Raw genomic sequence first — 24,713 nt, forward strand, 5'->3', positions numbered from 1 at the left:
CGAACAGTCCTGTACGGTGAAACAGCAAACGGAAAATAATCACCCACAAAACAAAATGAAAAACAGGCTACCTAAATAGGGCTCCCAATCAGAGACAACGCCTGACACCTGCCTCTGATTGAGAACCATACTAGGCCAAACACATAGAAAAGCACAATAGAACAAAACATTGAAAAAACAACATAGAATGCCCACCCCAACTCACGCCCTGACCTAACTAAAATAAAGACATAACAAAGGAACTAAGGTCAGAACATGACAGACCCCTTAAAAATGTATTTTATTTTATTTGTTTTGATTTTAATTTGTTTGAATAGACTAAAATGAACAGCTTTATGCGTGTAAAAAATCTGTGGACTAATTCCATGGCTAGAGTGCATAAGATTATAGGTTCAAATCTCACTGATGCTGTATCACAAAAGGAAATGTATGTGTTTGTTTGATTAATGACTAGGGAAATTAATTTCCATTTGTCCTCTCTGTGCTTTGAGTAAAACAAAATGTTGAAACATGCAGTGAAGGTTTAAAGGAATTAAACCTCCAAACAACCTTTACTTACGTTCTAAGAGCATAAATAAAACTTCTCAGGAAAACTTTCAAGAAACCAGAGTAAAACATTCCCAGAACAGGCAACATTTTCACTTCTCAGAATGTTAAAAAGGTCTGGAATATGGCTCCTTTCCAACAACCAATGTGAAACAAAAAAAATACGTTCCCACAACATCCAAGGAACAAAATGTGCTAGCTGGGAGACTAATCATAGGCTGTATATGCTCCGAATGTTCTATCCATCATGCAGGGAGAGAACGCCATAAAAGCTTGCGATGTTATTGGTTCATTGACTGTGCCTACAGAAATAGGCTACAACTATAGTGTTTTTGATTTTGAATATTAATAATATTGCCTATTTTATAAAAAAAAAAATAATAATATGCTGACATGTTACCTTACAGAATATCTCATCATACCCTCCTTCCTCTCTCCTTTATTAATTTTCCTACCTGCAGATAGAGGGGCTCTCAACAGTTTAATGAAATGAGTTTCGTTGTGAAAACATGTCAATTTCGATGTTCACAAACAGATTTCAGTTGGTTTTTTATTTTGTTTCTTAAGTGGGTGGGCTACTGCCTGTCTGTTCTTATCAAACTGCAGATAAGGTCCTGCTTGCCCACTAGCCCAGAATTCAGGAAGGCAGGCCACTGCCAAAACGTGTCAGAAATGCAACCACAAATAATGTCGCATATCGTACCATAACAGTACAATTCTAGAGGCCTAAGGGGAAAATAAAGCTAATGTGCATATTCGATACTTTAAAATAAATGATGCAGTGCAACACCGGAGAGATGGGAAGAGAGTTGAAGGCTTGTGTCTATCAGAGCAGAGAGATGGAGAGAGATACAGGCACACACACGTTTGTCTCTCTCTCACCACAGAAACGGGCACAGATTGGTCTCAAAACCTACAAAGTTACGCAAACATAATCTCCGGTCGCAGCGCCCGAATCAATTCTCATAATATTAGTCTCAGGCTGAAGAAATGCGTTTTCACATTATGGGGGGGGTATCTCTCTCTGATCTTCTGATCTCTGTCGTTGGAATTATTACGTTGCAAACAGTCGAAAAGTATTTTTCATTAGATGTATGCTACCGTATCCGGGCAAACATGCATAGGTTCCGGAAGGCATGCGTCCAAAACTGAGAGGATCCGGATCCTGTTCCGGCATCATAAAGCTGAATTAAAGCACTTATCTTATTGCTAAACAAGCAACAACCTTAGGCTGCCACCTTAGTGTTTTCCCCATCCACTTTTACTGAGAGTCAAGTTTGGTTTCCCCATGTGTGGAAGCCTCATGAATATGAATAGGCTATTCATACAAACACACGTTTTTAAGATAGGGCGGTTCCACAAACCAGCAGGCAAAGTTTATTATTTCCCCGTTGCTTTTATTCTGAGAACCGTAATCCAATCGCTTCCGAGCAAGGGCGGGGAGATGAAGGAAACCAAGAGGCGGGGCCAGAGTAAAGTTTTCCAGTACCACGGACAGGGCTAGACTGCAGGCAATCAAGACTGGGAGGAGAGGGCTGTCAACAACAGCGACAAATCGTCTTGACTACTTCATTTCACCTGATTCCACTTTCGTTTACCTGTTCCTCTTCTTGGTTCGTGCGATGGTTGACTTTATTTTCTAGTTTTGATGCCAAGAGAGTGGAAGCGAGCTGCATTGTCTCTCTGCGTAGATTTGCCTCACTCTCCATTCTGCCAAAACAGTGCGGTTTTAGTTTGAAGCATTGTTTAGGTAGTGTATTGGTAACTGTTTGATCATTTAGCTGGTTATCTATATAGTTTGTCGCTCATAATTGTTGCAGTTAATTGATTTTAATTTTGTAGTTTGTCTTTTGCCGTCATGCTTTATTGTAATGCAATTTTAGCAGGCTAAAGTAACATGACGTTTCTTAGGTGAAATTCTTACTGTGGCATGCTCTGGTGCGCAATAGACCTCCATTAGCAATTGGCTAGTCTCTTTTACCAATAAGTATCCCCATCAAACCAAGATAAACAATTTTGTGGACGGAAGCCTAAGAGCACGATGAGGTCCCTCCAGGACTTTTTGAATTGCACTTAAAAAGGAGAGCGAAGGCGAGAGAGAGAGAGAGAGAGATAGAGAGAGAGGCTACAGGAAGCGACGCCTGCCAACCATTCAAAAACACCAAACGTACTCGCCTCATCTTAGCCTTTGAAAAGAAGACAACTCTTGATTAGGTTGCTAGAATATTTTGATATAGACGTTCTTATTTCTCAGTAAACTAAAGGAAGATGAAGAAGTTTCGGAAGGTACTGGATGGCCTGTCTTCCTCCTCTCAGGGGGCTGTCGCGTCCCCGTCATGCAGCAGTGCAGCTGGTACCCCGCCCACTCCCCAGGATATTCATGTCCAGGAGACGCTAGTCTCGGAGAACTTTCACATATGCAAGGTGAGTAGTGTGTGTGTGTGTGTGTGTGTGTGTGTGTGTGTGTGTGTGTGTGTGTGTGTGTGTGTGTGTGTGTGTGTGTGTGTGTGTGTGTGTGTATGTGTGTGTGTGTGTGTGTGTGTGTCTGCGCCTAGTTTTCCCCTGTCATATTTCTTAAATGGACCGATGATGGTGTGTAAAACCATCAAAGCTAAAAGCCTATCCTTCCCATCAGCATTGTTACAAGGGCCAGATGAATGCATGCCGACTAGTGGTTACCGTATCGGTAGACCAACAGTGGTGGTGAAATGTTAACACAGGCCTACTCATGCATTGATTTTTGGGGAAGGAGTAGGTTATATGTTTGTTGTGTGGAATCGAGTAGCCAACAGAACCTAGCAGACTGCGCAGATTGACTGCCATGTTGTCAGGTCTTCTGGATGCAACTCAGTCAAAGGTTCTCATCTTAAACCAGTTACCAGCATCTGAGCATCTCATCTTAGACATACTGCCTGCTTCAGAGCATCTCATCTTAAACATACTGCCTGCTTCAGAGCATCTCATCTTAAACATACTGCCTACTTCAGAGCATCTCATCTTAGACACTGACTGATTCTGAGTTTGTCATCTTAGTCACTCTGCCTGCAGTATATCTAAACCTCCACTCCTAGACACTCTGCCTGCGTCTAGCCCTCCACTCCTAGACACTCTGCCTGCGTCTAGCCCTCCACTCCTAGACACTCTGCCTGCAGTATATCTAAACCTCCACTCCTAGATACTCTGCCTGTAGTATATCTAAAACTCCACTCCTAGTCACTCTGCCTGCAGTATATCTAAACCTCCAGTCCTAGTCACTCTGCCTGCAGTATATCTAAACCTCCACTCCTAGTCACTCTGCCTGCAGTATATCTAAACCTCCACTCCTAGACACTCTGCCTGCAGTATATCTAAACCTCCACTCCTAGACACTCTGCCTGCAGTATATCTAAACCTCCACTCCTAGTCACTCTGCCTGCAGTATATCTAAACCTCCACTCCTAGACACTCTGCCTGCAGTATATCTAAACCTCCACTCCTAGACACTCTGCCTGCGTCTAGCCCTCCACTCCTAGACACTCTGCCTGCAGTATATCTAAACCTCCACTCCTAGACACTCTGCCTGCAGTATATCTAAACCTCCACTCCTAGTCACCCTGCCTGCGTCTAGCCCTCCACTCCTAGACACTCTGCCTGCAGTTTATCTATCCCTCCACTCTTAGAGGCGCTGTCTACAGTATATCTAAACCTCCACTCCTAGACACGCTGCCTGCAGTATATCTAAACCTCCACTCCTAGACACGCTGCCTGCAGTATATCTAAACCTCCACTCCGAGACACGCTGTCTACAGTATATCTAGACCTCCACTCCTAGACACGCTGCCTGCAGTATATCTAAACCTCCACTCCTGGACTCAGTGTCTGACTGGACCATATAACTCAGTCTGGTTGGTATTTTGTTGTGTGATTAATCTAATAATAGATGGAAAGAACTTTTCAGCACTTAGATCGGAATGTGGCCAAGACGCAGGTTCTCTCTTGACACTAGATTTTCAGTGGTGTAGGCCTGTATGTTCTATGCTGTGTCTTAACACAGGGGTGGACTGCCAGATGGGCTGGTAGGCTTGTCTAACTTTTAATTTTTCTTTGTTGCACAAAATTATCATTATCTGGCTAATAATGAGGGGTCTTGTGGGGGGAAAAATGTGCCTTCAAAATAATGGCACCACGGGTGGTTGTATGTGTGCACAGCTGGCTGCTCATTGACTTATAACCGCCAGGCCATGGTTTGGATGGGGAGGGGGTTAGGTAGCATAGAGGTATTATCGTCGTCAGGCCATGGTTTCGAGGGGAGGGGGTTAGGTAGCATAGAGGTATTATCACCTCCAGGCCATGGTTTGGATGGGGAGGGGGTTAGGTAGCATAGAGGTATTATCTTTGTCAGGCCATGGTTTGGATGGGGAGGGGGTTAGGTAGCATAGAGGTATTATCTTTGTCAGGCCATGGTTTGGATGGGGAGGGGGTTAGGTAGCATAGAGGTATTATCACCGTCAGGCCATGGTTTGGAGGGGAGTTAGCCTAGCGCTATTATTACCGTCAGGCCATGGTATGGAGGGGAGTTAGCCTAGCGCTATTATTACCATCATGGTATGGAGGGGAGTTAGCCTAGAGCTATTATTACCATCAGGCCATGGTATGGAGGGGAGTTAGCCTAGCGCTATTATTACCATCAGGCCAAGGTATGGAGGGGAGTTAGCCTAGAGCTATTATTACCATCAGGCCATGGTATGGAGGGGAGTTAGCCTAGAGCTATTATTACCATCAGGCCATGGTATGGAGGGGAGTTAGCCTAGCGCTATTATTACCATCAGGCCAAGGTATGGAGGGGAGTTAGCCTAGAGCTATTATTACCATCAGGCCATGGTATGGAGGGGAGTTAGCCTAGAGCTATTATTACCATCAGGCCATGGTATGGAGGGGAGTTAGCCTAGAGCTATTATTACCATCAGGCCAAGGTATGGAGGGGAGTTAGCCTAGAGCTATTATTACCATCAGGCCATGGTATGGAGGGTAGTTAGCCTAGAGCTATTATTACCATCAGGCCAAGGTATGGAGGGGAGTTAGCCTAGCGCTATTATTACCGTCATGGTATGGAGGGGAGTTAGCCTAGCGCTATTATTACCATCAGGCCAAGGTATGGAGGGGAGTTCGCCTAGAGCTATTATTACCATCAGGCCATGGTATGGAGGGGAGTTAGCCTAGAGCTATTATTACCATCAGGCCAAGGTATGGAGGGGAGTTAGCCTAGCGCTATTATTACCGTCATGGTATGGAGGGGAGTTAGCCTAGCGCTATTATTACCATCAGGCCAAGGTATGGAGGGGAGTTCGCCTAGCGCTATTACTACCATCAGGCCATGGTATGGAGGGGAGTTAGCCTGGCGCTATTATTACCGTCAGGTCAAGGTATGGAGGGGAGTTAGCCTAGAGCTATTATTACCATCAGGCCATGGTATGGAGGGGAGTTAGCCTAGCGCTATTATTACCATCATGGTTTGGAGGGGAGTTAGCCTAGCGCTATTATTACTGTCAGGCCATGGTATGGAGGGGAGTTAGCCTAGCGCTATTATTACCGTCAGGCCAAGGTATGGAGGGGAGTTAGCCTAGCGCTATTATTACCATCAGGCCATGGTATGGAGGGGAGTTAGCCTAGCGCTATTATTACCATCAGGCCATGGTATGGAGGGGAGTTAGCCTAGAGTTATTATTACCATCAGGCCATGGTATGGAGGGGAGTTAGCCTGCACTATTATTACCATCAGGCCATGGTATGGAGGGGAGTTAGCCTAGCGCTATTATTACCATCAGGCCATGGTATGGAGGGGAGTTAGCCTAGCGCTATTATTACCATCATGCCATGTTGTGGAGGGGAGTTACCCTAGAGCTATTATTACCATCAGGCCATGGTATGGAGGGGAGTTAGCCTAGCGCTATTATTACCATCAGGTCATGGTATGGAGGGGAGTTAGCCTAGCGCTATTATTACCGTCATGCCATGGTATGTAGGGTAGTTAGCCTAGCGCTATTATTACCATCATGCCATGGTGTGGAGGGGAGTTAGCCTGCGCTATTATTACCATCATGCCAAGGTATGGAGGGGAGTTAGCCTAGCGCTATTATTACCGTCAGGCCAAGGTATGGAGGGGAGTTAGCCTAGCACTATTATTACCTTCAGGCCAAGGTATGGAGGGGAGTTAGCCTAGCGCTATTAATACCATCAGGCCAAGGTATGGAGGGGAGTTAGCCTAGCACTATTATTACCGTCAGGCCAAGGTATGGAGGGGAGTTAGCCTAGCGCTATTATTACCGTCAGGCCAAGGTATGGAGGGGAGTTAGCCTAGCGCTATTATTACCATCAGGCCAAGGTATGGAGGGGAGTTAGCCTAGCGCTATTATTACCATCATGCCATGGTATGGAGGGGAGTTAGCCTAGCACTATTATTACCGTCAGGCCAAGGTATGGAGGGGAGTTAGCCTAGCGCTATTATTACCATCAGGCCAAGGTATGGAGGGGAGTTAGCCTAGCGCTATTATTACCATCATGCCATGGTATGGAGGGGAGTTAGCCTAGCGCTATTATTACCATCATGCCATGGTATGGAGGGGAGTTAGCCTAGCGCTATTATTACCATCATGCCATGGTATGGAGGGGAGTTAGCCTAGCACTATTATTACCATCAGGCCATGGTGTAGCCTAGCGCTATTATTACCATCATGGTATGGAGGGGAGTTACCCTAGCGCTATTATTACCGTCATGCCATGGCATGGAGGGGAGTTAGCCTAGCGCTATTATCGTCGTCATGCCATGGTGTGGAGGGGATTTAGCCTAGCGCTATAATCACCGTCAGGCCATGGTATGGAGTGGAGTTAGCCTAGCGCTATTATTACCGTCAGGCCAAGGTATGGAGGGGAGTTAGCCTAGCGCTATTATTACTGTCATGCCATGGTATGGACGGGAGTTAGCCTAGCGCTATTATTACCGTCATGTCATGGTATGGAGGGGAGTTAGCCTTGTGCTATTAGTACCATCAGGCCATGGTGTAGAGGGTAGTTAGCCTGGCACTGTTATTACCGTCGGGTCATGGTATGGAGGTGAGGGGTGGCAGATAGCATCAGACCATGGTGTGGAGGGGAATTTTGGATTCCACTGTTAATATGCCCCAAAAAGAGGAATTTTGGATCCCACCGTAAATTTCCCTCTTCTCCCTCTCTTCGAAGAATCTATGACATATCTATGACATATATATAGCCCATAAAAAGTGAGCGGGCGGGCGGACAGAGACCCTGCGGTGCTATTGGGCTGATGTGATTGTCGTGGCACTATTTATAGAAATATGCCCTGCCCATTGCAGCCCAGCTGATGTATTTGGAGCTGACTGCAGCGATTATTCCTTGCTCTGAAGAGAGGGGAATTTTGGATCCCACCGTAAATAATTAATTCAGGAGCGAGCAACACCGTTACTGCAATAACATAGTAGCTCAAGCAGAGGGGATATTACGAGGGAACAAATATTATTAATGATGGAAGATAAGGAGGGGCAGGCAGTTGACTGCCAAGGCTGAGGTGAAGGATGCTGAAGGGAGCATCTGAGGACTGACACTGGAGAAAGTTCTGGAAAGAATCATGTGATACATGGCCTGTACTTATTAGAATTCCCAGTGGTGTAAAGTACTTAAGTAAAAATACTTTAAAGTACTACTTAAGTAGTTTTATGGGGATGATCTCTACTTTACTTTAATATTATATATTATTATAAAATATACTTTTTAAAATTATAAAATATACTTTTTACTCCATACATTCTCCCTGACACCCAAATGCACTTGTTACATTTTGACAGGAAAATTGTCCAATTCACACCCTTCTCAAGAGAACATCAAGAGAACATCCCCAGTCATGCTTTTTTTTTGTAAATTATGTCTGAGTGTTTGAGTGTGCCCCTGGCTATCTGTCAATAAAAATATAAAAATAATTGTGCCGTCTGGTTAGCGTAATTTAAGGAATTTTTAAATGGTTTATACTTTGACTTTTGATACATTTCAGCAATTCCATTTGCTTTTGATACTTAAGTATATTTAAAACCAAATACATTTATACTTTTACTCAAGTCATATTTTTGACTGGGGGATTTTCACTTTCACTTTTTTTCTATGAAGGTGTTGTCACGACTTCCGCCGAAGTCGGTTCCTCTCCTTGTTCGGGCGGCGTTCGGCGGTCGACGTCACCCGTCTTCTAGCCATCGCCGATCCACCTTTCATTTTCCTTTTGTTTTGTCTTGTTTTCCTGCACACCTAGTTTACATCTCATCATCATTACTCTGTGTATTTAGCCCTCTGTTCCCTCCATGTCTGTGTGGGGTATTGTTCATTTGTCAGGGTTGGCACGCTTCCGGCTGGTTTGCGCCGGGTTTTGTTTTATGCCCGTGCTTTGTGGCAGCCGGTACTTTGTACTTGGGTTTTGTACTTTGTGCTGCCTTACTTGTTCCTTGGGCATTTGTTTTGTGACGCGGTTGTGTTCTGTATTATGATTGCCTAAGTAAAGTGCTTTGTCCACTCATCTCTACTCTCATGCGCCTGACTTCCATGCACCAGCTACACCCACCGTTGACAGGTGTCTTTACTTTTACTCAAGTATGAAAATGTAACGCTTTTTCCACCACTTACAATTGCACAGTACTTTCCTCACTGTAATCCTAGCTACTCAGGAATAAACATTCACAATTTAGCCTCGAACGTATGAATAGTCTGGAACGTATGAAAAGCCTAGAACGTATGAATAGCCTAGAACGTATGAACAGTCTGGAACGTATGAATAGCCTAGAACTTTCCCACAAGTCACCTGAGCTAACCTATCACTAGCCTAGCTATTACCTAACATCAACATGTCTTGTAGAGTAATAATCCCAGTGTGCGTTTCAGGTGTAAATTGACAACATTCACCTTGTGATCACAACAGGGTCATTCTAGGTAAAACACTCTGGTCTCATGGGTCTCGGTAGTGATGGATCTGGTCTCATGGGGCTCGGTAGTGATGCCTCTGGTCTCATGGGGCTCGGTAGTGATGCCTCTGGCCTCATGGGGCTCGGTAGTGATGCCTCTGGTCTCTTGGGGCTCGGTAGTGATGCCTCTGGTCTCTTGGGGCTCGGTAGTGATACCTCTGGTCTCTTGGGGCTCGGTAGTGATGCCTCTGGTCTCTTGGGGCTCGGTAGTGATGCCTCTGGTCTCATGGGGCTCGGTAGTGATGCCTCTTGGGGCTCGGTAGTGATGCCTCTTGTCTCATGGGGCTCGGTAGTGATGCCTCTGGTCTCATGGGGCTCGGTAGTGATGCCTCTGGTCTCATGGGGCTCGGTAGTGATGCCTCTGGTCTCATGGGGCTCGGTAGTGATGCCTCTGGTCTCTTGGGGCTCGGTAGTGATGCCTCTGGTCTCATGGGGCTCGGTAGTGATACCTCTGGTCTCATGGGGCTCGGTAGTGATGCCTCTGGTCCCATGGGGCTCGGTAGTGATGCCTCTGGTCTCTTGGGGCTCGGTAGTGATGCCTCTTGGGGCTCGGTAGTGATGCCTCATGGGGCTCGGTAGTAATACCTCTGGTCTCTTGGGGCTCGGTAGTGATGCCTCTGGTCTCATGGTGCTCGGTAGTGATGCCTCTGGTCTCTTGGGGCTCGGTAGTGATGCCTCTGGTCTCATGGGGCTCGGTAGTGATACCTCTGGTCTCATGGGGCTCGGTAGTGATGCCTCTGGTCTCATGGGGCTCGGTAGTGATACCTCTGGTCTCATGGGGCTCGGTAGTGATGCCTCTGGTCTCATGGGGCTCGGTAGTGATGCCTCTGGTCTCTTGGGGCTCGGTAGTGATGCCTCTTGGGGCTCGGTAGTGATGCCTCTTGGGGCTCGGTAGTGATGCCTCTTGGGGCTCGGTAGTGAATCCTCTTGGGGCTCGGTAGTGATACCTCTGGTCTCTTGGGGCTCGGTAGTGATGCCTCTGGTCTCTTGGGGCTCGGTAGTGATACCTCTGGTCTCTTGGGGCTCGGTAGTGATGCCTCTGGTCTCATGGGGCTCGGTAGGGATGTCTCTGGTCTCATGGGGCTCGGTAGGGATGTCTCTGGTCTCATGGGGCTCGGTAGGGATGTCTCTGGTCTCATGGGGCTCGGTAGTGATGCCTCTGGTCTCTTGGGGCTCAGTAGTGATGCCTCTGGTCTCATGGGGCTCGGTAGTGATGCCTCTGGTCTCTTGGGGCTCGGTAGTGATGCCTCTTGGGGCTCGGTAGTGATGCCTCTGGTCTCATGAGGCTCGGTAGTGATGCCTCTGGTCTCATGGGGCTCAGTAGTGATGCCTCTTGTCTCTTGGGGCTCGGTAGTGATGCCTCTGGTTGCATGAGGCGTTTCGGGCCAAACGCATGCCCAAGCTGCAGCTCTGCCACCAGTGGTGCTGTCCACCTCTCTCACCATACCGGGTCCACCGGGACAGACGGTAAAGGCGTGCTGTGTTGTGAGCTGAGAAGCACGCTATTGGAAAGTTGTTCTACCAATAACAGATAGAGCTATTATAGTGTTTTGCATTCATAAAGCTCCAATGAAGTTGTGTTCATATTGTATTTCTTTCCATTTTAAAGCTAGAAGCGCCTGGCCTTTCAGCCTATCAGTACCCGCTAGAGAATGTTGCCGGGCACCTCCTTTAGAATACACATCAGATGCATATTAACCCTCAAGGTGCAGCAAATATGAGCACCAACACTTGATAAATAGTGCATAAACCATTGTAATGGATGAAGTGCAAGTGCTGGTTAAGTTTTAAAAATGTATTCCTTCATTTAGGAAAAATCTGGGAAGAATCAGGACATAACTTTTTTCGGGGGGGGGGGGGGGGGGCAGATTTGTATTTATTTACAAAATCAAATGTCAGTGGCCATTTGCCTACGGCTGTTATATGGTCAACAGTAGCCTGGGGAAATAAATATGTTAATGGAGGGTAAGAGGGGAATGAATGGATGAGGCGGGGGGAAATCCTCCCTCGGAGGCAGCACACCTTTTCTGGGGTAATGACGGTGGACGGGTCCTGGAGGTCAGTTCAGAAGAATCTAGAAGAACACACCTATAAAGATTTTTGCCCATTTGATGAATGAAAGGCTGTCTCCCATATTTTAGTCTTTCATTAAGCCCTGAGGAATGTTCACTAGATAATAGTAAACTATGTGTTTAATGGTTGTTTCGTTTTAGAGGTTCCAGACTGTGTGGTTATGATGTTACATCACAGAGGTTCTAGACTGTGTGGTTTATGGTGTTAAGTCACAGAGGTTCCAGACTGTGTAGTTTATGATGTTACGTCACAGAGGTTCCAGACTGTGTGGTTTACGGTGTTACGTCACAGAGGTTTCAGACTGTCTGGTTTATGGTGTTACGTCACAGAGGTTCCAGACTGTGTGGTTTATGGTGTTACGTCACAGAGGTTCCAGACTGTGTGGCTTACGATGTTACGTCACAGAGGTTCCAGACTGTGTGGTTTATGGTGTTACGTCACAGAGGTTCCAGACTGTGTGGTTTATGGTGTTACGTCACAGAGGTTCCACACATTTACTCACTTCCTTACTCAGGAGTTATTTTCTTCTCCTCTATATGGTAGAAACATAATGATTGTTTGGGAAGAAAGCAAATTGCAAGAAAGGGCATTTATTTACAAGTCCAAAGAACAGGTACAGGACCACAACAGTAGCCACAAAAGGACAGGAACGCAGTCCAGAAAAAACACCTGTTCAACAGAACAGTTAGTGTCTGGATATAATTCTGTCAGTGTGGATATAATTCTCTCAGTGTATGGATATAGTTCTCTCAGTGAGTGGATATAATTCTGTCAGTGTGGATATAGTTCTGTCAGTGTGTGGATATAGTTCTCTCAGTGTGTGGATATAGTTCTGTCAGTGTGGATATAATTCTCTCAGTGTGTTCAAAAAGTTCTGTCAGTGTGTGGATATAGTTCTCTCAGTGTGTGGATATAGTTCTGTCAGTGTGGATATAGTTCTGTCAGTGTGTGGATATAGTTCTCTCAGTGTGTGGATATAATTCTCTCAGTGTGTGTATATAGTTCTCTCAGTGTGTGGATATAGTTCTGTCAGTGTGGATATAGTTCTGTCAGTGTGTGGATATAGTTCTCTCAGTGTGTGGATATAATTCTGTCAGTGTGTGGATATAGTTCTCTCAGTGTGTGGATATAGTTCTGTCAGTGTGGATATAGTTCTGTCAGTGTATGGATATAGTTCTGTCAGTGTGGATATAATTCTGTCAGTGTGTGGATATAATTCTGTCAGTGTGTGGATATAGTTCTGTCAGTGTGTGGATATAATTCTGTCAGTGTGGATATAATTCTGTCAGTGTGTGGATATAGTTCTCTCAGTGTGTGGATATAGTTCTGTCAGTGTGGATATAATTCTCTCAGTGTCTGGATATAATTCTGTCAGTGTGTTCATATAATTCTGTCAGTGTGTGGATATAATTCTCTCAGTGTGTGGATATAATTCTCTCAGTGTGTGGATATAATTCTGTCAGTGTCTGGATATAATTCTGTCAGTGTGTGGATATAGTTCTCTCAGTGTGTGGATATAATTCTGTCAGTGTCTGGATATAATTCTGTCAGTGTGGATATAGTTCTGACAGTGTATGGATAGAATTCTGTCAGAGTGGATATAATTCTCTCAGTGTGTGGATATAATTCTGTCAGTGTCTGGATATAATTCTGTCAGTGTGTTCATATAATTATGTCAGTGTATGGATAGAATTCTGTCAGAGTGTGGATATAGTTCTCTCAGTGTGTGGATATAATTCTGTCAGAGTATGGATATAATTCTGTCAGAGTATGGATATAATTCTCTGTCTATGGATATAATTCTGTCAGAGTGGATATAATTCTCTGTCTATGGATATAGTTCTGTCAGTGTGGATATAGTTCTGTCAGTGTGGATATAATTCTGTCAGTGTGTGGATATAATTCTGTCAGTGTGTGGATATAATTCTGTCAGTGTGTGGATATAATTCTGTCAGTGTGGATATAGTTCTGTCAGTGTGGATATAATTCTGTCAGTGTGGATATAATTCTGTCAGTGTGGATATAATTCTGTCAGTGTGGATATAATTCTGTCAGTGTGGATATAATTCTGTCAGTGTGGATATAATTCTGTCAGTGTGGATATAGTTCTGTCAGTGTGGATATAATTCTGTCAGTGTGGATATAATTCTGTCATTGTGGATATAATTCTGTCAGTGTGGATATAGTTCTGTCAGTGTGGATATAATTCTGTCAGTGTGTGGATATAATTCTGTCAGTGTGTGGATATAATTCTGTCAGTGTGGATATAGTTCTGTCAGTGTCTGGATATAATTCTGTCAGTGTGGATATAATTCTGTCAGTGTGTGGATATAATTCTGTCAGTGTATGGATATAATTCTGTCAGTGTATGGATATAATTCTGTCAGTGTGTGGATATAGTTCTGTCAGTGTGGATATAGTTCTGTCAGTGTGGATATAATTCTGTCAGTGTGGATATAATTCTGTCAGTGTGGATATAATTCTGTCAGTGTGTGGATATAGTTCTGTCAGTGTGGATATAATTCTGTCAGTGTGGATATAATTCTGTCAGTGTCTGGATATAATTCTGTCAGTGTCTGGATATAATTCTGTCAGTGTCTGGATATAATTCTGTCAGTGTCTGGATATAATTCTGTCAGTTTGTGGATATAGTTCTGTCCGTGTGGATATAGTTCTGTCAGTGTGGATATAATTCTGTCAGTGTGTGGATATAATTCTGTCAGTGTGTGGATATAATTCTGTCAGTGTGTGGATATAATTCTGTCAGTGTGTGGATATAATTCTCTCAGTGTGTGGATATAATTCTCTCAGTGTGTGGATATAATTCTGTCAGTGTCTGGATATAATTCTGTCAGTGTGTGGATATAGTTCTGTCAGTGTGTGGATATAATTCTGTCAGTGTGTGGATATAATTCTGTCAGTGTGTGGATATAATTCTGTCAGTGTGTGGATATAATTCTGTCAGTGTCTGGATATAATTCTGTCAGTGTCTGGATGTAATTCTGTCAGTGTATGGATATAATTCTGTCAGAGTATGGATATAATTCTCTGTCTATGGATATAGTTCTGTCAGTCTGGATATAATTCTGTCAGTGTGTGGATATAGTTCTGTCAGAGTGTGGATATAATTCTGTCAGTGTGTGGATATAATTCTGTCAGAGTGGATATAATTCTCTGTCTATGGATTTAGTTCTGTCAGAGTGTGGATATAATTCTGTCAGTGTGTGGATATAATTCTGTCAGAGTATGGATATAATTCTGTCAGAGTATGGATATAATTCTCTGTCTATGGATATAATTCTGTCAGAGTGGATATAATTCTCTGTCTATGGATATAGTTCTGTCAGTGTGGATATAATTCTGTCAGTGTGTGGATATAATTCTGTCAGTGTGTGGATATAATTCTGTCAGTGTGTGGATATAATTCTGTCAGTGTGGATATAGTTCTGTCAGTGTGGATATAATTCTGACAGTGTGGATATAATTCTGTCAGTGTGGATATAATTCTGTCAGTGTGGAAATAATTCTGTCAGTGTGGATATAATTCTGTCAGTGTGGATATAATTCTGTCAGTGTGGATATAATTCTGTCAGTGTGGATTTAGTTCTGTCAGTGTGGATATAATTCTGTCAGTGTGGATATAATTCTGTCAGTGTGGATATAATTCTGTCAGTGTATGGATATAATTCTGTCAGTGTGTGGATATAATTCTGTCAGTGTGGATATAATTCTGTCAGTGTGTGGATATAATTCTGTCAGTGTGTGGATATAATTCTGTCAGTGTGGATATAGTTCTGTCAGTGTCTGGATATAATTCTGTCAGTCTGGATATAATTCTGTCAGTGTGTGGATATAATTCTGTCAGTGTATGGATATAATTCTGTCAGTGTGTGGATATAATTCTGTCAGTGTGTGGATATAGTTCTGTCAGTGTGGATATAGTTCTGTCAGTGTGGAAATAGTTCTGTCAGTGTGGATATAATTCTGTCAGTGTGGATATAATTCTGTCAGTGTGGATATAATTCTGTCAGTGTGGATATAATTCTGTCAGTGTGTGGATATAGTTCTGTCAGTGTGGATATAATTCTGTCAGTGTGGATATAATTCTGTCAGTGTCTGGATATAATTCTGTCAGTGTCTGGATATAATTCTGTCAGTGTCTGGATATAATTCTGTCAGTGTGTGGATATAGTTCTGTCAGTGTGGATATAGTTCTGTCAGTGTGGATATAATTCTGTCAGTGTGTGGATATAATTCTGTCAGTGTGTGGATATAATTCTGTCAGTGTCTGGATATAATTCTGTCAGTGTCTGGATATAATTCTGTCAGTTTGTGGATATAGTTCTGTCCGTGTGGATATAGTTCTGTCAGTGTGGATATAATTCTGTCAGTGTGTGGATATAATTCTGTCAGTGTGTGGATATAATTCTGTCAGTGTGTGGATATAATTCTCTCAGTGTGTGGATATAATTCTCTCAGTGTGTGGATATAATTCTCTCAGTGTGTGGATATAATTCTGTCAGTGTCTGGATATAATTCTGTCAGTGTGTGGATATAGTTCTGTCAGTGTGTGGATATAATTCTGTCAGTGTGGATATAATTCTGTCAGTGTGTGGATATAATTCTGTCAGTGTCTGGATATAATTCTGTCAGTGTCTGGATGTAATTCTGTCAGTGTATGGATATAATTCTGTCAGAGTATGGATATAATTCTCTGTCTATGGATATAGTTCTGTCAGTCTGGATATAATTCTGTCAGTGTGTGGATATAGTTCTGTCAGAGTGTGGATATAATTCTGTCAGTGTGTGGATATAATTCTGTCAGAGTGGATATAATTCTCTGTCTATGGATTTAGTTCTGTCAGAGTGTGGATATAATTCTGTCAGTGTGTGGATATAATTCTGTCAGAGTATGGATATAATTCTGTCAGAGTATGGATATAATTCTCTGTCTATGGATATAATTCTGTCAGAGTGGATATAATTCTCTGTCTATGGATATAGTTCTGTCAGTGTGGATATAATTCTGTCAGTGTGTGGATATAATTCTGTCAGTGTGTGGATATAATTCTGTCAGTGTGTGGATATAATTCTGTCAGTGTGGATATAGTTCTGTCAGTGTGGATATAATTCTGACAGTGTGGATATAATTCTGTCAGTGTGGATATAATTCTGTCAGTGTGGAAATAATTCTGTCAGTGTGGATATAATTCTGTCAGTGTGGATATAATTCTGTCAGTGTGGATATAATTCTGTCAGTGTGGATATAATTCTGTCAGTGTGGATTTAGTTCTGTCAGTGTGGATATAATTCTGTCAGTGTGGATATAATTCTGTCAGTGTGGATATAATTCTGTCAGTGTATGGATATAATTCTGTCAGTGTGTGGATATAATTCTGTCAGTGTGGATATAATTCTGTCAGTGTGTGGATATAATTCTGTCAGTGTGTGGATATAATTCTGTCAGTGTGGATATAGTTCTGTCAGTGTCTGGATATAATTCTGTCAGTCTGGATATAATTCTGTCAGTGTGTGGATATAATTCTGTCAGTGTATGGATATAATTCTGTCAGTGTGTGGATATAATTCTGTCAGTGTGTGGATATAGTTCTGTCAGTGTGGATATAGTTCTGTCAGTGTGGAAATAGTTCTGTCAGTGTGGATATAATTCTGTCAGTGTGGATATAATTCTGTCAGTGTGGATATAATTCTGTCAGTGTGGATATAATTCTGTCAGTGTGTGGATATAGTTCTGTCAGTGTGGATATAATTCTGTCAGTGTGGATATAATTCTGTCAGTGTCTGGATATAATTCTGTCAGTGTCTGGATATAATTCTGTCAGTGTCTGGATATAATTCTGTCAGTGTGTGGATATAGTTCTGTCAGTGTGGATATAGTTCTGTCAGTGTGGATATAATTCTGTCAGTGTGTGGATATAATTCTGTCAGTGTGTGGATATAATTCTGTCAGTGTCTGGATATAATTCTGTCAGTGTGTGGATATAGTTCTGTCAGTGTGGATATAATTCTATCAGTGTGGATATAATTCTGTCAGTGTCTGGATATAATTCTGTCAGTGTGGATATAATTCTGTCAGTGTGGATATAATTCTGTCAGTGTGTGGATATAGTTCTGTCAGTGTGGATATAATTCTGTCAGTGTCTGGATATAATTCTGTCAGTGTCTGGATATAATTCTGTCAGTGTCTGGATATAATTCTGTCAGTGTGTGGATATAGTTCTGTCAGTGTGTGGATATAATTCTGTCAGTGTGTGGATATAGTTCTGTCAGTGTGTGGATATAATTCTGTCAGTGTGTGGATATAATTCTGTCAGTGTGTGGATATAATTCTGTCAGTGTGGATATAATTCTGTCAGTGTGTGGATATAGTTCTGTCAGTGTATGGATATAATTCTGTCAGTGTATGGATATAATTCTGTCAGTGTGGATATAGTTCTGTCAGTGTGGATATAGTTCTGTCAGTGTGGATATAATTCTGTCAGTGTGTGGATATAATTCTGTCAGTGTGTGGATATAGTTCTGTCAGTGTGGATATAGTTCTGTCAGTGTGTGGATATAATTCTGTCAGTGTGGATATAATTCTGTCAGTGTGTGGATATAATTCTGTCAGAGTGTGGATATAATTCTCTGTCTATGGATATAATTCTGTCAGAGTGTGGATATAATTCTGTCAGTGTGTGGATATAATTCTGTCAGTGTGTGGATATAATTCTGACAGTGTGTGGATATAATTCTGTCAGTGTCTGGATATAATTCTGTCAGTGTGTGGATATAGTTCTGTCAGTGTGTGGATATAATTCTGTCAGTGTGTGGATATAATTCTGTCAGTGTGTGGATATAATTCTGTCAGTGTGTGGATATAATTCTGTCAGTGTGTGGATATAATTCTGTCAGTGTGTGGATATAGTTCTGTCAGTGTGTGGATATAGTTCTGTCAGTGTGTGGATATAATTCTGTCAGTGTGTGGATGTAATTCTGTCAGTGTGTGGATATAATTCTGTCAGTGTGTGGATATAGTTCTGTCAGTGTGTGGATATAGTTCTGTCAGTGTATGGATATAATTCTGTCAGTGTGGATATAATTCTGTCAGTGTGGATATAATTCTGTCAGTGTGTGGATATAGTTCTGTCAGTGTGTGGATATAGTTCTGTCAGTGTGGATATAGTTCTGACAGTGTGGATATAATTCTGTCAGTGTGTGGATATAGTTCTGTCAGTGTGTGGATATAGTTCTGTCAGTGTCTGGATATAATTCTGTCAGTGTGGATATAGTTCTGTCAGTGTGGATATAATTCTGTCAGTGTGGATATAATTCTGTCAGTGTGTGGATATAGTTCTGTCAGTGTGGATATAGTTCTGTCAGTGTCTGGATATAGTTCTGTCAGTGTCTGGATATAATTCTGTCAGTGTGGATATAATTCTGTCAGTGTGTGGATATAATTCTGTCAGTGTGGATATAATTCTGTCAGTGTGGATATAGTTCTGTCAGTGTCTGGATATAATTCTGTCAGTGTGGATATAATTCTGTCAGTGTGTGGATATAATTCTGTCAGTGTATGGATATAATTCTGTCAGTGTATGGATATAATTCTGTCAGTGTGTGGATATAGTTCTGTCAGTGTGGATATAGTTCTGTCAGTGTGGATATAATTCTGTCAGTGTGGATATAATTCTGTCAGTGTGGATATAATTCTGTCAGTGTGGATATAATTCTGTCAGTGTGTGGATATAGTTCTGTCAGTGTGGATATAATTCTGTCAGTGTGGATATAATTCTGTCAGTGTCTGGATATAATTCTGTCAGTGTCTGGATATAATTCTGTCAGTGTCTGGATATAATTCTGTCAGTGTCTGGATATAATTCTGTCAGTTTGTGGATATAGTTCTGTCAGTGTGGATATAGTTCTGTCAGTGTGGATATAATTCTGTCAGTGTGTGGATATAATTCTGTCAGTGTGTGGATATAATTCTCTCAGTGTGTGGATATAATTCTCTCAGTGTGTGGATATAATTCTCTCAGTGTGTGGATATAATTCTCTCAGTGTGTGGATATAATTCTGTCAGTGTCTGGATATAATTCTGTCAGTTTGTGGATATAGTTCTGTCAGTGTGTGGATATAATTCTGTCAGTGTGGATATAATTCTGTCAGTGTGTGGATATAATTCTGTCAGTGTCTGGATATAATTCTGTCAGTGTCTGGATTTAATTCTGTCAGTGTATGGATATAATTCTGTCAGAGTATGGATATAATTCTCTGTCTTTGGATATAGTTCTGTCAGTCTGGATATAATTCTGTCAGTGTGTGGATATAGTTCTGTCAGAGTGTGGATATAATTCTGTCAGTGTGTGGATATAATTCTGTCAGAGTGGATATAATTCTCTGTCTATGGATTTAGTTCTGTCAGAGTGTGGATATAATTCTGTCAGTGTGTGGATATAATTCTGTCAGAGTATGGATATAATTCTGTCAGAGTATGGATATAATTCTCTGTCTATGGATATAATTCTGTCAGAGTGGATATAATTCTCTGTCTATGGATATAGTTCTGTCAGTGTGGATATAATTCTGTCAGTGTGGATATAATTCTGACAGTGTGGATATAATTCTGTCAGTGTGGATATAATTCTGTCAGTGTGGATATAATTCTGTCAGTGTGGATATAATTCTGTCAGTGTGGATATAATTCTGTCAGTGTGGATATAATTCTGTCAGTGTGGATTTAGTTCTGTCAGTGTGGATATAATTCTGTCAGTGTGGATATAATTCTGTCAGTGTGGATATAATTCTGTCAGTGTATGGATATAATTCTGTCAGTGTGTGGATATAATTCTGTCAGTGTGGATATAATTCTGTCAGTGTGTGGATATAATTCTGTCAGTGTGTGGATATAATTCTGTCAGTGTGGATATAGTTCTGTCAGTGTCTGGATATAATTCTGTCAGTGTGGATATAATTCTGTCAGTGTGTGGATATAATTCTGTCAGTGTATGGATATAATTCTGTCAGTGTGTGGATATAATTCTGTCAGTGTGTGGATATAGTTCTGTCAGTGTGGATATAGTTCTGTCAGTGTGGATATAGTTCTGTCAGTGTGGATATAATTCTGTCAGTGTGGATATAATTCTGTCAGTGTGGATATAATTCTGTCAGTGTGGATATAATTCTGTCAGTGTGTGGATATAGTTCTGTCAGTGTGGATATAATTCTGTCAGTGTGGATATAATTCTGTCAGTGTCTGGATATAATTCTGTCAGTGTCTGGATATAATTCTGTCAGTGTCTGGATATAATTCTGTCAGTGTGTGGATATAGTTCTGTCAGTGTGGATATAGTTCTGTCAGTGTGGATATAATTCTGTCAGTGTGTGGATATAATTCTGTCAGTGTGTGGATATAATTCTGTCAGTGTGTGGATATAATTCTGTCAGTGTGTGGATATAGTTCTGTCAGTGTGGATATAATTCTATCAGTGTGGATATAATTCTGTCAGTGTCTGGATATAATTCTGTCAGTGTGGATATAATTCTGTCAGTGTGGATATGATTCTGTCAGTGTGTGGATATATAGTTCTGTCAGTGTGGATATAATTCTGTCAGTGTCTGGATATAATTCTGTCAGTGTCTGGATATAATTCTGTCAGTGTCTGGATATAATTCTGTCAGTGTGTGGATATAGTTCTGTCAGTTTGTGGATATAGTTCTGTCAGTGTGTGGATATAATTCTGTCAGTGTGTGGATATAATTCTGTCAGTGTGTGGATATAATTCTGTCAGTGTGTGGATATAATTCTGTCAGTGTGGATATAATTCTGTCAGTGTGTGGGTATAGTTCTGTCAGTGTATGGATATAATTCTGTCAGTGTATGGATATAATTCTGTCAGTGTGGATATAGTTCTGTCAGTGTGGATATAATTCTGTCAGTGTGGATATAATTCTGTCAGTGTGTGGATATAGTTCTGTCAGTGTGGATATAGTTCTGTCAGTGTCTGGATATAGTTCTGTCAGTGTGTGGATATAATTCTGTCAGTGTGGATATAATTCTGTCAGTGTGTGGATATAATTCTGTCAGAGTGTGGATATAATTCTCTGTCTATGGATATAATTCTGTCAGAGTGTGGATATAATTCTGTCAGTGTGTGGATATAATTCTGTCAGTGTGTGGATATAATTCTGTCAGTGTCTGGATATAATTCTGTCAGTGTGTGGATATAGTTCTGTCAGTGTGTGGATATAATTCTGTCAGTGTGTGGATATAATTCTGTCAGTGTGTGGATATAGTTCTGTCAGTGTGTGGATATAGTTCTGTCAGTGTGTGGATATAATTCTGTCAGTGTGTGGATATAATTCTGTCAGTGTGTGGATATAATTCTGTCAGTGTGTGGATATAGTTCTGTCAGTGTGTGGATATAGTTCTGTCAGTGTATGGATATAATTCTGTCAGTGTGGATATAATTCTGTCAGTGTGGATATAATTCTGTCAGTGTGGATATAATTCTGTCAGTGTGTGGATATAGTTCTGTCAGTGTGTGGATATAGTTCTGTCAGTGTGGATATAATTCTGTCAGTGTGTGGATATAGTTCTGTCAGTGTGTGGATATAGTTCTGTCAGTGTCTGGATATAATTCTGTCAGTGTGTGGATATAGTTCTGTCAGTGTGGATATAGTTCTGACAGTGTGGATATAATTCTGTCAGTGTGTGGATGTAGTTCTGTCAGTGTGTAGATATAGTTCTGTCAGTGTATGGATATAATTCTGTCAGTGTGTGGATATAGTTCTGACAGTGTGGATATAATTCTGTCAGTGTGTGGATGTAGTTCTGTCAGTGTGTAGACATAGTTCTGACAGTGTGGATATAATTCTGTCAGTGTGTGGATATAGTTCTGACAGTGTGGATATAATTCTGTCAGTGTGTGGATGTAGTTCTGTCAGTGTGTAGATATAATTCTGTCAGTGTATGGATATAATTCTGTCAGTGTGTGGATATAGTTCTGTCAGTGTGGATATAGTTCTGTCAGTGTGGATATAATTCTGTCAGTGTGGATATAATTCTGTCAGTGTGTGGATATAGTTCTGTCAGTGTGTGGATATAATTCTCTGTCTATGGATATAGTTCTGTCAGTGTGGATATAATTCTGTCAGTGTGTGGATATAATTCTGTCAGTGTGTGGATATAGTTCTGTCAGTGTGTGGATATAATTCTGTCAGTGTGTGGATATAGTTCTGTCAGTGTGGATATAGTTCTGTCAGTGTGTGGATATAGTTCTGTCAGTGTGTGGATATAGTTCTGTCAGTGTGTGGATATAATTCTCTGTCTATGGATATAGTTCTGTCAGTGTGGATATAATTCTGTCAGTGTGTGGATATAATTCTGTCAGTGTGTGGATATAATTCTGTCAGTGTCTGGATATAATTCTGTCAGTGTGTGGATATAGTTCTGTCAGTGTGTGGATATAATTCTGTCAGTGTGGATATAATTCTGTCAGTGTGTGGATATAATTCTGTCAGTGTCTGGATATAATTCTGTCAGTGTCTGGATGTAATTCTGTCAGTGTATGGATATAATTCTGTCAGAGTATGGATATAATTCTCTGTCTATGGATATAGTTCTGTCAGTCTGGATATAATTCTGTCAGTGTGTGGATATAGTTCTGTCAGAGTGTGGATATAATTCTGTCAGTGTGTGGATATAATTCTGTCAGAGTGGATATAATTCTCTGTCTATGGATTTAGTTCTGTCAGAGTGTGGATATAATTCTGTCAGTGTGTGGATATAATTCTGTCAGAGTATGGATATAATTCTGTCAGAGTATGGATATAATTCTCTGTCTATGGATATAATTCTGTCAGAGTGGATATAATTCTCTGTCTATGGATATAGTTCTGTCAGTGTGGATATAATTCTGTCAGTGTGTGGATATAATTCTGTCAGTGTGTGGATATAATTCTGTCAGTGTGTGGATATAATTCTGTCAGTGTGGATATAGTTCTGTCAGTGTGGATATAATTCTGACAGTGTGGATATAATTCTGTCAGTGTGGATATAATTCTGTCAGTGTGGAAATAATTCTGTCAGTGTGGATATAATTCTGTCAGTGTGGATATAATTCTGTCAGTGTGGATATAATTCTGTCAGTGTGGATATAATTCTGTCAGTGTGGATTTAGTTCTGTCAGTGTGGATATAATTCTGTCAGTGTGGATATAATTCTGTCAGTGTGGATATAATTCTGTCAGTGTATGGATATAATTCTGTCAGTGTGTGGATATAATTCTGTCAGTGTGGATATAATTCTGTCAGTGTGTGGATATAATTCTGTCAGTGTGTGGATATAATTCTGTCAGTGTGGATATAGTTCTGTCAGTGTCTGGATATAATTCTGTCAGTCTGGATATAATTCTGTCAGTGTGTGGATATAATTCTGTCAGTGTATGGATATAATTCTGTCAGTGTGTGGATATAATTCTGTCAGTGTGTGGATATAGTTCTGTCAGTGTGGATATAATTCTGTCAGTGTGTGGATATAATTCTGTCAGTGTCTGGATATAATTCTGTCAGTGTCTGGATTTAATTCTGTCAGTGTATGGATATAATTCTGTCAGAGTATGGATATAATTCTCTGTCTTTGGATATAGTTCTGTCAGTCTGGATATAATTCTGTCAGTGTGTGGATATAGTTCTGTCAGAGTGTGGATATAATTCTGTCAGTGTGTGGATATAATTCTGTCAGAGTGGATATAATTCTCTGTCTATGGATTTAGTTCTGTCAGAGTGTGGATATAATTCTGTCAGTGTGTGGATATAATTCTGTCAGAGTATGGATATAATTCTGTCAGAGTATGGATATAATTCTCTGTCTATGGATATAATTCTGTCAGAGTGGATATAATTCTCTGTCTATGGATATAGTTCTGTCAGTGTGGATATAATTCTGTCAGTGTGGATATAATTCTGACAGTGTGGATATAATTCTGTCAGTGTGGATATAATTCTGTCAGTGTGGATATAATTCTGTCAGTGTGGATATAATTCTGTCAGTGTGGATATAATTCTGTCAGTGTGGATATAATTCTGTCAGTGTGG

The 24,713-nt window shown here is 41.3% G+C and overlaps 1 protein-coding gene across 2 annotated transcripts in view; it reads left to right on the forward strand.

Annotated features, from left to right (window-relative positions):
* Positions 1-2,018: 2,018 nt before the first annotated feature.
* LOC129820823 (syntaxin-binding protein 5-like) overlaps positions 2,019-24,713 on the forward strand; it is a gene marked incomplete at its 3' end in the record, with an annotated part of 165,381 nt that continues 142,686 nt past the window's right edge. Inside the window, 2 exon segments of one of the 2 annotated variants that reach the window (XM_055877813.1) lie at positions 2,019-2,159; positions 2,801-2,970. In XM_055877813.1, coding sequence (XP_055733788.1) covers positions 2,815-2,970 — 156 coding nt within the window. 2 annotated transcript variants of the gene reach the window in all.

This window comes from Salvelinus fontinalis, chromosome 23, assembly GCF_029448725.1.
Source record: "Salvelinus fontinalis isolate EN_2023a chromosome 23, ASM2944872v1, whole genome shotgun sequence".
Taxonomy (NCBI): Eukaryota; Metazoa; Chordata; class Actinopteri; order Salmoniformes; family Salmonidae; genus Salvelinus; species Salvelinus fontinalis.